A 14,928-nucleotide genomic window follows, 5' to 3' on the forward strand; every position below is an offset into this window, starting at 1 on the left:
TCTTCTTTTTCCAGAGAACAACAAAACATCCATAGCTAAGCCAAGCTGTTGAAACTTAACCTTAATCCTGACTTGAAGTGGAAGCTTTTAAAAAATCTTCTCTTGCTTTTCTACCAAATTCTAGCTACTGTTGTCTTTGCTGCTACTTTTTCTGCCTAGATCTCATATTCAAAGATGCCTATGGGTTTAATTGTACGCAAATTGCAGGTTATTATTTTTAGAGACACGCAGACACACAGCATGGAGGGTGGGGTGGAGCCCTCTAGGTGCTGAATTTTGATCCTTTGCAAGATGACAGCAGCGGGGTCTTCTGGATTCTGCAGCTCTTAATTCAGGTCACCACCGACCGACCGTGTTGTGATGTTCCAGACTAAAAGGCAAACTGGAGATCTTTCTTTATACTGTTATTCTCATAAAGGGATAAAAGTGACATACTGTATGTTTATATAGCAAGGTCTGTTTTTAATACCAAATAGTTTATATCTCTATGCATTTATATCTCTGTGCCTTTATATTTCTAATAATATGGTTTGTGTTGGTATATGTTGAGACTTTGAGAATTTGTTAGGATCCTTGACCTTGTGCATTAGAGTGTTACGTTCTCAACAGTTGCGTGCCTCCCCTTCGCCCTCCCCTCTCCCTTTTTAAGCTGCTTCACAGGATTTGGAAGCTCCCTGATTCACTTTTACTTTCCCTTCAGTGGGTAGAAGAACGGTTGGTTGGTTGGTTGGTTGCTTGCTTGCTTACTTGGTTGGTTCTTTGTTTTTCAGTTATGCTGTTAAACTCCCTTACTGTTCATGTGACTGTTCTTTTTATGGTGTTTGACCAGTGATGCCGTGAGTTCGGGAAGATCTTCGCTGAACAGTCTTTTCCCCTATTGTTCATCCATTGTCAGCGTTTTATGTTGACCGTGTGAAGGACATTAAAGTCCTAAAACATCTAAAAAAAAAACTCTTACTTTTGACTAAGGAAATAGTTTTAATCAGGATTTTATTCAAATACATTTTAGTGATTTAGAAAATGATGAAGTATAGTGATATTTCTTTAAATATATATTTAAGTGTTTGTTCAGAGGCAGAAACCAGTGAGTTAGGCTGTGAAAGAGCAGAAGAAACCCCAGAATCCACAGGATGATGGCAAGGATGTTGTCTTGGCTCCAGACATATGATTCATGGAGCTCAGGTAGCCTTTGCCCCTGCAGTGTTTTCTGGAAACAGGGCTTCCTTTTCCCCTTTCCCTCATGTGTATGCATGTTGTGTGAATCTGATCCAGTATAACCCCTCATTATGGCTTAACCCCTGCTAAATCCAAGTTTTTGACAACCCTACATTGTAATATCACTATATATACATTTCTCTATGTTCTACTTCAGTGGCTATCAGCATTATCTACATAATCTGTCTTAGATTCACCAATCACTCTATATCCAAGAACCTCCACTAGAACAGAAACTCCACCGTTTCTAAGAAGTAAACATTGGTTATAAATCATGTTCTGCTCATCTGGGAAAGTGTCTGTCTCTTCCTTTCTGTATCAAAAAAATAGCACAACTAATGAATTTTCAGTTATGAAAATCAGCAACAAAAATTCACTGTGATCACCATCTAGTGGCTGAACTATATACTTATTTATACTGATGCAAATTGTGTGCCCTTGATTCACATTAAGGAACCTGAAATACTATACTTGAAATTTTAGCTTTAATGAATTTCTTTAAATTCAATTATATAATTCCATTTGCATTATATTACTGGATATTTGTTACCATTGAAAATAACTTTGGGCCAAATATGTTTAAAAGCATAGTTAATAAAGAAGCCTTTGTTATATGTAGTCTATTTAAAGAGGAAAATGACATACTTTTTTGAAATAAAAAAGGATGATAATATTCAAAATAACTAAGAAAACACAAATCCCATAAAGCAGTACTTCTCACACTAGCATTGGTAGGAAAATGCTCCATAACAGAGTTCTTTATTTAAATAAGTGTGGGATACTATAGTTACACAAAGTTAAACATGTTTTGTTGTGTTTTCCTGCAGAACAGTCAGAACCCTTAACGGCAATTTTAAAGCTTAAAAGAGAGTATAAAACATACACCATTTCCCACACGTAATTAGATTATGTTTTTTTCTTCACTTCTCTTAACATCTCTGAATAATACATACTTACAACAAAAATCATTTGATTACATACATTTGTATACAATTTTTTTAGAAGTATAGTCTCTAAACTGAATAGCACCATAATCTACATTATAATTTTCTTTCTAATTTATTGATCCTCAAATTTTGTTCCATGACGTACTTTTATCTTAAAATCACATGGTTAGTACCAGAAGAATTAATCATCAACTCATTGAAATGATATAACAATTAGTATTTTTGTGATAGTTTATGTGACTTTTTAGGTGCATTGTATGCTTTTTAATAAGAGTTCTACAAAAAAGAGGGGGATATCCGATTTCCAATCCAATTTGGGTACTCTTAAACACAACTCCTAAAGGAATTAAAGTCTATATTTCACAACAAACTGAAACATGAAATTTCCTCCATTTTTTCTGAAGACATTAGCACTTTTTTTCTCACTTAGCTCTAATTTAACACTGTCTCTGGTTACCATTATTTTTCCGTTAGTCTCTCCTGACTCCTGGTCTCTGTCAAGAGCTCTGTGTCCCCTAACCTTAAAAACCGGTGTTCCCCAGAGGTCCTTGGGCCACTCCCCTGTCCAGCCCTGCCCTGCCCTGTCCTCTCTCTCACCTCTTCCATTCACCTGTCCTTTTACACTCTCCTAAGTTATGCTGGGAATACCCCATATGGTTTCATTTGCCTTTAACCACTTATGAATCCCTTAGCCCCTACCTACATCAGTCTCCTCTGCTCTAAACTTGCATTTCCACCTGCCTGTAGAGCACTTGCCCTGGGTGACCCAGAATCTCAAACTCAGTGATTCCTCAGTGCATCTTGGGCATCTTGCTCCTGAACACATGCCCTCTGTTCTTTCTCTACACTGGAGGCCTGCAGGGACCCACGTCAGAAACTTGAGAATCTTTCCTCATATCCAGTCTATTATCAACACAATATGTCTCTTAAAAGTGGATTATTATTTCTCCACTTTCTACTCTTTTCATCACAATTAAACTTCCTTAGCTCACATCTAGACTCCTGCAGGCACCTCCTTCCTAATCTAACCTTCTCATTCATAAAGGTTCTAAATGTAAAACTGGTCACTCCACATTTTATTAGCATAAAGTTCAAGTTCTTTGCACAGAGCATGGGTCTTTCATAATCGTCACTTCCTCCCCACCTTCCTTTCTGTTTTGTTTGCTAAATCTCTATATATGCATGGCCTTTACTCCTGTGGTACTGAGCTTCCCCTGTGCAGCTGCTCATTTTGTACCTGCTGTATCTGAAACCTTTGCGCATCGTAAAGGTGCTGGCTGGGTCTAATGTGTCAGCACTTACATCACAGGGTATCTGCTCTGCCTAGGTTACTTGCCCCTCCTCTCTAATCCCTTCACATACTATGTGTCTACCAGTGAATACGTTACAGACCCAGGTCGTTGGACAATTTAACCAACAGAAATTGTTAAGAGGCCAGATGAGAAATTCAAGCAGGGCTTTATTGGGATCCCTGCTACAGCAGAGGGAGCGAGAACAAGTAACAGGTGGCCTTGCTCACCCCCAAGGCAGGGGGTGAGCTGGTTCCTTAAATAGGGTGAGGGTAGGGATGAATCAGTGGGTTGGGCAGGAGGTGCAGCTTAGGTGGTCTTCCCACCCCCTTGGTGGTGCTGTGTGCAGGGATCATGCACAGGACCCTGCTTTTGCATACAACTGTTCATAGTACTTCCTCATGATGCATTTTAATTTCTGTAACAGTTTAGTAATGTCCCCATTGTCACCCCTGTGTTTAATAATTGAAGTACATTTTTTTTTTCTTGGTTAGTCTGGCTTAAGGTTTCTCAATTTTGTTGATCTTTTAAAAGAACCTACTTTTGGTTTTGCTGATTTTTGTCTATTGTTTTTCCTGTTTCATTTCACTCACTTCTACTTCAGTGTTTATTATTTCCTCCTGCTTGCTTTGGGTTTGGTTTATTTCTAAGGTGGAAAGTTGGGTTACTGATTTGAGATATTTCTTTTTTAGTGTAGGTGTTTACAGCTGTCAGTTTCCCTCTAAGCATTGTTTTAGCTGCATCCCATAAGCTTTGGTATATTGTGCTTTTGTTTCATTCATCTCAAAGTATTTTCTCATTTCTCTCATGATTTCTTTTTACCCCTTTGTTTATTTAAGAGTGTATTGTTTTATTTCCTCATATTTGTGATTTCCAAAATTTCTTCTATTATTATTGATTTCTGGTTTTATTCCATTGTAATAGAATATACTCTGTATGATTTCAGGTATCTTAAATTTGTTGAGACTTGTTTTATGGCCAGCCAGTAGGTCTCTCCTGGAGAAGGTTCTATGTGCATTTGAGAAGAAAGTTTAGCCTGTTGTTGTTGGGTAGAGTGTTCTATACATGCCTGTTATGTATTGTTTCATTTATAGTGTTGTTCATGCTTCTATTTCCTTTTTGACCTTCTGCTTAGGTGTTTTATCCCTTATTGTGAGTGGGGTATTGCAGCCTCCAACTGTTGTTCTTTGGATTGCCTATTTCACTTTTTAGTGTGTCAGTTTTTGCTTCATGTATTTTGAAGCTCTGCTTTTAGGTGTATATAATTATGTCTTCTTGACAGATTGACACTTCTGTTATTATAATAAAATGTCCTTTACCTCTAGTAACAGTTTTTGTCCTAAAGTATATTTTGTCTGACATGAGTATTGTTATTTCACTAGTTTTTATTAATGAAGTACTAATGCAAAGTTCAAGGATGAACCTTGAAAACCTGCCAAGTAAAAGAAACCAGATACAAAGGCTATGTCACATGATTTTATTTATATGAAATGTCCGGATTAGGCAAATCTATAGAGAGAGCGGTTTCCAGGGACTGGGGGAAAAGATGGGGAATGACTGCTAATGGGTATGGGATTTTGAGGGGGGCGGTGATGAAACTGTTCTGGAGTTAGATAGCAGTCATTAAAAGAACCCCTTTGAAGTTAAGTAGACCTTACTATCTTTATGACCTTAAACAATAATAACAGTAAACATAGTAACAAAAACTTAACCATGCTAATTATATGCTAGGCCTTGCGCTAATCCTACTATAACCTAATGAAGTAGGTGTATTATTATCTCCAAAGAAGGAAGCTAATGCCTAGAGGCTAACATGTTAACTTGATATTTCAACCTTACTTCTATACCTCTGAAATGGGAATAATTGTCTCATAAGGCTTAAGAGGATTAAATGAGTTAATGTGTAAATCCCCTTAGTACATTTTGGTACATCCTACACACTCGTAAAATGGAACACCTTGTTATTTTTTTTTTTTTTAATAAATGTATTTATTTATTTATTTTTGGCTGCATTGGGTCTTCATTGCTGTGCACGGGCTTTCTCTGGTTGCGGCGAGCGGGGGCTACTCTTCATTGCCGTGCGCGGGCTGGTGGCTTCTCTTGTTGTGGAGCACGGACTCTAGGCGCGCGGGCTTCAGTAGTTGTGTCTCGCAGGCTCCGTAGTTGTGGCTCGCGGGATCTAGAGCGCAGGCTCAGTAGTTGTGGCGCACAGGCTTAGTTGCTCCATGGCATGTGGGATCTTCCCGGACCAGGGCTTGAACCCGTGTTCACTGCATTGGCAGGCGGATTCTTAACCACTGCGCCACCAGGGAAGCCCGAGCACCTTGTTATTTTTAAGTGGAGGTTGTGTGATCCATATCATCTCCATGTAAAAAGTCATGCTAATTTCCAATATATTGTAGTGTTTATAATGTATAACACTTCCATTTGTTTTTGAACGCAGGGCCCCCTGGACCAGCTGTCCCTCCTCCTGCAGGCCACCCAGGAGGCTTGCCTGTGGGATACTACAGTCCACATCAGCCCACTACCTTCCCCTTGTACATGCACACTGGTGGTAGCCATCCTATCCAGTACCAGCCTGGAAAATATCCTGCACCACAACATTCTGCTCCAGTAGTATGGATGCCAATGCCAACTGTTATGCCAAACTGTCCTCCAGGTCTGGAATATTTAGCCCAGGTACTCCACACAAATCCAAATTATTTTCTTACAAAGTATGACTGGGGATCCAACAAGAAGAGGCTGGATAGAGTGGATAAAGGTGATGGGTCAGTGATGACAGATGTTTGTGAGACTATAGGAGTGGTAGTGCTAATTTCAGAAATGTGAATGGGGAACAAAGAAGATAGGGATTTTTTTGGTGGGATGACTATGGTTTTTGTGAAGGTTGTATATTGAATTTTAAGACATTCAAGATATCCTATCGAAGGCAGTTTAAAAACTAGGAATTGGCATAGAAGAAAAATTATCAAAGATGTTAATTGGAGTGTCATTTGCTTAGAAGTAAAGGCTGAACGTCAAGAAAAGCAACATTACAAAGAACAGAACGGTAGACAGTGAGTCAATCACTCAGTGCCTCAGGCCATTGCTATTTCTCACCACCCATACTTTTCATCAACCAGTCCTGTCACCTCCCAAAACATACAAGGTAAATAAAAATAGGGGACCTCCAAGGATACTGTTTCAGGTCAAGTTCCAGAGAACCCCTTTCCACAACACAGAGACTCCCTAATTTTTATCTATATGGACATTCTAGGACCGGGCCATCCATTTCAGAAACTGGGGCAACATGCCCACAGGTTTGTGTACCGCCAAATGGTATTGTTTAAAAACCCATGTCAGAAATAAAAATGTTGCTTAATGAAAATAAGATAAACCTAGTATTTAAATCCCTTAGAAACTACTAAATCATGTTTCACTTTTAGAAAAAGCAAGTGTTGAAATATTGATACATTATAAGCAAGGGACTTGCCAATTCAATACATGTCTCCCCACCGTAGTCAACCAAATGTTCCTTGAAGTTGACATGTTTCTCTTTTCAGTTTTATATACTGACTGTTAATCCTGTGCATTGAAAACCATTGTTACAAAGTTATAGTGTTGATCTTTGAAAGTAATACAGTTGGATCAGGAAAATTTGGATTTTACATAAACCAAAAACTTTATTAACCTGTTGTTTGGCAAAATATTGACAAAGCCAGTCATTCAGGTACAGTGCTAGGGTAACCCCTACGTTATTTTGGAAGCTTATAAAACACTTATAAGTTAACCAAGTTTAGAAAGTTTATTTTTTTACTTGATGATGAATATAGAAAATTTCCTTAGAAATCCAATATCTGGAGTCATTTCTTTTTAAAAATGTATAGCTTTAATATTGTTCATTTAAATATTAAAAACCCATTTTCTTGATTTCTTCTATTACTTTCAGTGAAGTTAAATGGGCATATTTTATGAATTCTATTTTCCCTTTCAGCAATGTTTTTAGTTAAAAAAAAAAAATTGAAAAAGAAACAAAACAGATTTAGAGCCAGACACACCTGGCTTTTAATTCTAGCTCTACTCTCTCCTCACTCTACTACCTTGAGTAACTTTTCTAACCTCTTGGTGCTTGAATTTCATCATCTATAAAATAGTGCTAGTGATACCTACCCTATTGGGTTGTTAGGAGAATTTTTAATGAGATAAAGTTTGTAACGTGCCTAATATTTTTGGCACATGGGACCCACCCAGTGGATAATAGCTGTGTGGATGTTTTTAGTTGAACCACCTTGTGTGTAGGTGGAAGACACAGAGCCAGGCATCCAAGCATTTTCTTCATCCTAGCCTTTTATTTTTTATTTTTGGCTGTACCTTAGTTCCCTGACCAGGGATTGAACCCATGGCCCCTGCAGTGGAAGTGTGGAGTCTTAACCACTGGACCGCCAGGGAAGTCCCTATCATAGTCTTTTTGCCATCTCGTGTGCAAATGACATGAATCATTATCAGGACTATCCTGACACTTTAACATCCAGAGTAGCAGGTTTACATTATTTCTAGAGTATTGCCTTAGCCAGTGACTCCACACTTTGTTAGAACTGCTTCTTAACAACCGTAGTATCTTATTGGGTAAACTTCTTTCACAGTAACAGGCATCATTTCTTTAGAATATTTTGCTCAGCAGTGGAAGCTCTTACCAAGCAGTGAATATTTTTACTTTTTAATTATAGATGTTTAAGAGTCCCTAGAGTTTTTCAAAGGGACTGTAAACCACCCTAGTGGCCACTTTTGATAATTTTGTTAAGACATGTTTAGGCCCTCTCACCTGACTGTGTTTTCATAAAAGAAAAATTTTTTAATGAAAGAAAGATTGTATCCTCTCTATACCCTCCTGTAATGGATCACGCCACAAAACGTTTATGTCAGGTTACATTATTTTAAATTTTATTTATTACCACAGTAAGGTAATGTTCATTAATTAATGTATTCAACAAACGTTTGGTAAAATATGGCATTTCAGGCAATGTTCTGGGCTCAGGCATTAGGAATGATCTAATGATCTAAATTATCTAAAATTATATAGATATGAGTAGTCTGTCCTTAAGGGGGTTTCTTTTCTGCTAGGATGTTCTCAGGTATAACAGATGATGGGCCAAAGTGTTAATCTTTACAGTGACTCCTAAGTAAAGTTAAGGTAGAAGTTGGTCTAATGGTATTACCAACCTCCCTTTTCAAGGGATTCCATCCTTGGAGAATGTTTCCTCTCCTTTGCCCTAATCCTATTCACATGCTTCCAGCTCTCTTGGATCTTCCCCTATTAAAGTCTGCACTTAGGGAAGACCCTGGCATCAGCAGCCCAAGTGAATGGAAGTCAGTGTGTTAACCTCTTTCAGAGGTACTGTGAAGTAATATGAGATCGGACATTCCTGTGCAAGGTCCACCCTGCCTCATTCACTCTCCCTAAGCCCCTGAGAAAATTGGCTTCTCTGTGGCTGGTCCATGTTAAACTGTCCCGAACTTCCTGACAACTCCAGTCTGTGGGTGACATGTCAGAGAGACCAATGAGTAGGAACTGAACTAGGCAACATAGCTTCTTCTAGGTGGTGTTACGGAAGCAGGAAGATGATTTTCTGATATTTTAGAGAATTGTTTCAGTATTTTACGGTGGACCTGGAGGAAAGTGTTCTATCTGGACGGCTCTGCTAATAACCATCTGATCAGGTGCAGATGGGCTGATTTTGCTTGATAAAAATGTTTTTGATTCCATTCAGTTTCAGAAAGATATTTTTGTATCAATTGATACATTTAATTTCTGTCTCATCAGTTTTTTTTTCTAATACTGGTTTGATTTGATTCTGTTATTTCTCTCTCTCCTAATTGCTTTGTTCTATCCCAACAGTTGGACAACATACATGTTCTTCAGCATTTTGAACCCCTGGAAAGTATGTATAATTTTGTAGTGTCCAGCAATATTTGAATCAGGTGAAAATTTGCATTATCCAATATCTAGTTCCTTATTTATATTGATCATTTTTTAGTGGTTCAAAGAGAAAAGACTATCCTCTATTACCCTATCTTCAAGAAAGTAATAAAGGGACTTAACTTTGTATAATTTTATCTGTTTACACATCATACATGAGCTCTTAGATTTCAAAAGGACTTAACATTTTTACTTGGTCGAACCCCCTATCCTTTACTTGTCTCAACTCCTCCATATTCACTTTTCATGGACAAGGAAAAGAAGGAACAAAAAGACTAGACGAGCTAGTCAAGGGCACCCTAGTCAGCTAATCAACGGCAGAGCTGGAAATAGAGTCTCAGTCTGCTGAGTTCTAAGTCCAATGCTGTGGAAGTAAGAAAAAATCCCGGTAAACACAATGCCTGTTCTCAGTTCCCCTCACTGTATCAGATCTACACCCTCATTTCATTCATTTTACCTCCACATAGAGCCTTTGACTTTTCTTGGTTGGTTTTCTTATTTGCAATTAGTAATGACCCTAATCCTCTCAGCATATTTCATAAGCTGATTAATTCATGGTCTGGTGTATAATTTCCTTTAAATGTTTTTATAATTAAAGTTTTCTTAATTCAAGTATTCCAGGAATATTGTTGCCAATCTTTGCTTCTATGTGGAAAAGTTTTAAAAATCATTTTACACTGAACTTCTTAAAAGAAATGTTTTAAAATTTCAAAATTACGTATATACTTATAGGGCATATGAATTGCAATGGCATTCTAATAATTGCATATTTTTCGCCTGAAATATTTTAAAGAGCTCTCTTGCTTTAGACCCCTGTGAAATACTATGAAAGGACTTCTTGAGGCCCATTTTAACTGCTTCTAAAATAAGATGGCTCTCTCATTTTTAGTGATAACAGGTTTTGAAACTAATAATACATATGATATTAAAAACAACCTGGGCCAGATGGTTTACTTTGTGACCGAAGACACAGATGACTACACCAGGAATGCTTATCGGACACTGAGGCCCTTTGTGCTCCGGGTCACTGACTGTATGGGCCGAGAAGTCATGACAATGCAGAGACCTTTCAGATGCACCTGCTGCTGCTTCTGTTGCCCCTCCACCAGGCAAGAGGTCAGAGGACAGAAGTCTCATCCATTGTTTCCTCCTGATCCAACTCTTCCCTGCACGGTTGTGCTCCTTCCAAAGCTACACAGGAGGGGACTTTCATGGCACGGGCAGAATGGAAGAAGATAGTGGGGGTGGGGGGAAGGAAGCCAAATGCCAACTTGTCTTACCTATGGAAAAACCACAAAGACATTTTGCATGTGGGTTCATGTCTTCAGGTGCTAGCTGGGGGGGTCAAGCACAAATGAGGGTTATTTAGTCAGTGATCGCAATTCTATCCATTGTGTCTACTGAATTAGAAATTAGCCCGTTACCTAGAACACACATTTGTCTAAATGTTCCTACATATCCCCAAATAAGGTCACACTAAATGTAGACATGCTTTTAAATAGAATCGGAAGAAACTTCAGATACTTTTACTCTGCCCATCATAATCTACACCTTGTTACAGACAAAGAAAGGGTGGCTAAAAAAGAATAAGTGTCTGAGGATGGTGTTACACTTGGTAGATGCTGGAACTAGAAAGCAGGTGTGCCAAGTTACAGTTTGGTTGCTCTTCTGTAATCTGTGCTGCCCTAGGAAAATTGTTTGTTACAGGGAAAAGAAAAGTTTTAGAGAGAGATCCAAGAGAATTTGAATTTCGAATATGCCACCTACTTAAAAGTGGGCAATTTACTTAACCTGTTTTAGCCTCAGTGTTCTTAATACATTAACTGGGCAGAAAAAAATACCTCCTAGGATTACTGGGATTTTAATTATATGTTAAGTACCAGCATTTGCAATAGAATTTACTTATAGCCTCTGTGCCTTGATTTATTCACCTATAAAATGGAGATATTAATAGTACCTATCTCATAGGATGGTTATTTGGAGGATTATATAGTAAATAAATGTCAACTGTGTTAGCATAGTGCCTGGCAAATAGTTTAGTGCTCAGTGAATATTAGCAATTGTCAGATAGCTTACTCCTTTGTCATTATTGTCTTTGTGTAATAACAGTCTTATATTTGAGATGAATCTCCACTTCATCCTACACTTATACACACATTCTGTTGTCTTCACAACACACAATTTTCAGAATGCCTCTTTTCTCTTTTGTTTTCCATTACAATTGTCATGTCTGAGATATCAGTCTAAGAAGCTGGCATGTTACTTTTTCATGGATTGTGCCAGAAGACATGAGACCCCTAGGTCAGGGGCAAAGAACTTTATTACAGCACAGGAAGCAGCATGAGCTCCAGCACGTGTGCGTAGGTCCCCTCATCCCCAAGTTCTACAGGGATGACTCAGGGGATCCCAGGTAGATGCTACATATGCAGCTGAGGGACATGGAGCTTGGAGAACTGACCATTTTATAACAAGCAGTAATTTTGTCCCAAAGGGAACATGACTTCATCTCTCAAGGCTGTTCACTGAAATACAACCCTAAGAAATAGCCTGGGGATAATGGAAGACTCTTTCCCAGTGGCAGTTTCCCTAGTTCTTGAATGAATTAGGAACATACCTAGGTTGTGTGTATCTGTGTATGTGTATACCTATACATGTAGCACCTTCACCTCTGTCACTGCTTCATTTGCAGCTGGAGGTGCAGTGTCCTCCTGGCGTCACCATTGGCTTTGTTGCCGAACACTGGAACCTGTGCAGGGCAGTGTACAGCATCCAAAACGAGAAGAAAGAAGATATGATGGGAGTGCTTGGGCCATGCTCAACCTATGGCTGTGGTTCAGATTCTGTTTTTGAGGTAAACAAATATAAAAATAAATGTTTCTACCATTTTTTTCTACATCTACTAACAGACCTCAGAATGATGCGCTTTTAGATGATTTTTTTGTGTGTGAATGAATAAAGTAATGTGAGGAAAGAGTTAACTAACCAGTTGACATTGAAAAATTTTCAAATTATCATTAGGGGATTGCTTAATGTTTTCCACAATGTGAGCTTCTTTTGCATGATTTCAGTGTTTGATAACGATAAGAAGAAACCATTTAAAACGTTAAACCTAAGAGTAAATAGCCTAACCTAATCCATTTATTTTATTCTTGGCTGTATTTCACTAACCATTTTTACCAAAGATTTCCAGGAACAGAATATAGGTCCTGAGTAATGAAAAGGCCCCACATATCACAGAACCAATAGAGCACCCCTGAGGTTGTGCAAATTGCTTATTTGCAAGATAGAAGTCTGTCTGCATCCTCAAGAAACAAGACGACAGTGATAAACAAGGATAAATCTTATAGTGGATTATAACATTTTCTGGAAGAAAGAAAATCCTTCTGTTTTGCCTTCATCTCAATGGCCACAAAATGATAGCTTATTACTCTTAACAGTTGTGACAAAGGAGATTCCTGGGCTTCTTAAAGAGTTCTTTCTAAATGCCTCGAAATTCAACAAAATTGATAATCCAAAATTGCTCATTCAAATATTTTCTATGACACCCGATAAACTTTCCTTAGTTCTCATTTTACATAACCATCTCATCAACCATTACTTATTTATTAAAAGGCCGTTATAGATAGATAGAAAGTGTAGGCTTCCTTGGTGGCACAGTGGTTAAGAATCCGCCTGCCAATGCTGGGGACAGGGCTTCGAGCCCTGGTCTGGGAAGATCCCACATGCCGCGGAGCAACTAAGCCCGTGTGCCACAACTACTGAGCCTGTGCTCTAGAGCCTGTGAGCCACAACTACTGAAGCCTGCGCGCCTATAGCCTGTGCTCTGCAACAAGAGAAGCCACCGCAATGAGAAGCCCGCGCACCGCAACGAAGAGTAACCCCCGCTCGCCACAACTAGAGAAAGCCCGCGTGCAGCAACAAAGACCCAACACAGCAAAAAATAAAATAAATAAAATTAAAAAAAAAAAAAGAAAATGTAGATAAGCCAGATTTTGAGGGCAGGGGGTGTGGGCCATTTTAATCACCAAAATGTAGTGTTTGGGTATTATCCTTGGGGCAAGTGCCTTCTAGAAGCTGAAGCCCTTTGGGATTCTGACATACTTTAAGAAGACAGGGCCCACAAAAGCCTGAGTGATTATATGGATTTTGTGAAGTGAAAAGAACCATACCACCTTGCTTTTGCTAACGTGTTTCCCTCGACTGGGAAAGACACCCTCCCAATCCCCAATTCCCACCCTTTGCTATATGAAAAAGAATTTCAAAATCAGTTTAAATCATACCTCCTCTGACAGGCTTCCCTAATAACTCATTTGAGGGTGAAGAAAGAACACTGGCCTGAGAATTGTAAGATACTCCCCAGCTTGGCTGTCAACCAATTGCAAGGCACTTAACCCTTCTTGGCAATAATTCCCTATTTGAAATTATATTATTACTATATTCATTTCCTGCACCATATTTATACTACCTCAGTGTAAACTGCTTATAAACAGGAGAATAAAGCATGTAGTTTAACACCTTTCAATCATAAAGTCACATTCTTGTCTTTCTAGGTCATATCCCTTGATGGTGTATCCAGTATCGGCAGTATTACTCGGAAGTGGAATGGTGTGTTATCAGCAATGAGTGATGCTGACCACTTTGAAATTCACTTCCCATTAGACCTGGATGTGACAATGAAAGCCATGATTTTTGGAGCTTGCTTCCTCATTGTAAGCCTTTTGCTTCTGAGTTATCCTGAGAGAATTATTCTTTCTGATGAGAAGCAGTGTAGTGCAGTAGAAAGGCAATAAGATTTGAAGCTGTCTCCGCCACTTACTAGTTATATGTCTTGCAAAGTGTTTAACACTTGCAAGCCTCAGTTTCCGTATTTGTAAAATGGAAATGAAAATACTTATTTATATATATATATTTCAGGGTTATGAGTATTAGCTATCATATGAGTAAAGGGGCCAGGAAAGTGCTTGAAAGATACTAGGCATCCAATGGGTGTAATTGTCATCATTTCATGTTACTTATCGTTCTCACTACGTAAAGATGCCTATTCTTTGAGTTCTTAGTGAAATAAAATAACTCTAAAGCTGATGTTCTTTTCCTTCATCTATTACCTCTTTGTCAATATACTCCTTGGTGTTGTACCATCCTAGATTTATTAGGTACAATTTCCTTGCTGTATTCCTGTCTGATTAGTGGCTAATATTCATAAGTAAAGCATAGAAATAAAGTTGATAGCATTTACCTTAAAAACCTAATTAACATATTGCAATTGGTATATTTAACATTTTTAATATTGATTATCAAGTTTTTCCTCCTTTCAACAATGAAAATTTAGTTAATTGGTACCCCAAATGGAAAACTTATTGACTACCCAGTTTCAAATTGTAATTGCTATTCTTCATATTAGGTTCTCTTCATGAAGATTTCCTTAGCTTGATTTATTCTTAACTGGAATGAGATCACCTGATAAATTATGAAGAATAACATTTTGTGCATTGCACCTAATTATCTATTTACATTCTTTATT

The 14,928-nt window shown here is 38.2% G+C and overlaps 1 protein-coding gene across 3 annotated transcripts in view; it reads left to right on the top strand.

Moving 5' to 3' along the window:
• Positions 1 to 14,928, top strand: part of LOC309629893 (phospholipid scramblase 4-like) — a 41,621-nt gene that overhangs the window by 19,800 nt on the left and 6,893 nt on the right. For all 3 annotated transcript variants that reach the window (XM_082394464.1, XM_082394466.1, XM_082394465.1), the window contains exons 4-8: positions 5,895 to 6,130; positions 9,327 to 9,369; positions 10,297 to 10,523; positions 12,097 to 12,258; positions 13,958 to 14,116. In XM_082394464.1, coding sequence (XP_082250590.1) covers positions 5,895 to 6,130; positions 9,327 to 9,369; positions 10,297 to 10,523; positions 12,097 to 12,258; positions 13,958 to 14,116 — 827 coding nt within the window. The remainder of the gene's footprint in view (positions 1 to 5,894; positions 6,131 to 9,326; positions 9,370 to 10,296; positions 10,524 to 12,096; positions 12,259 to 13,957; positions 14,117 to 14,928) is intronic.

This window comes from Balaenoptera borealis (assembly GCF_965194805.1).
Source record: "Balaenoptera borealis genome assembly, chromosome: 5".
NCBI lineage: Eukaryota > Metazoa > Chordata > Mammalia > Artiodactyla > Balaenopteridae > Balaenoptera > Balaenoptera borealis.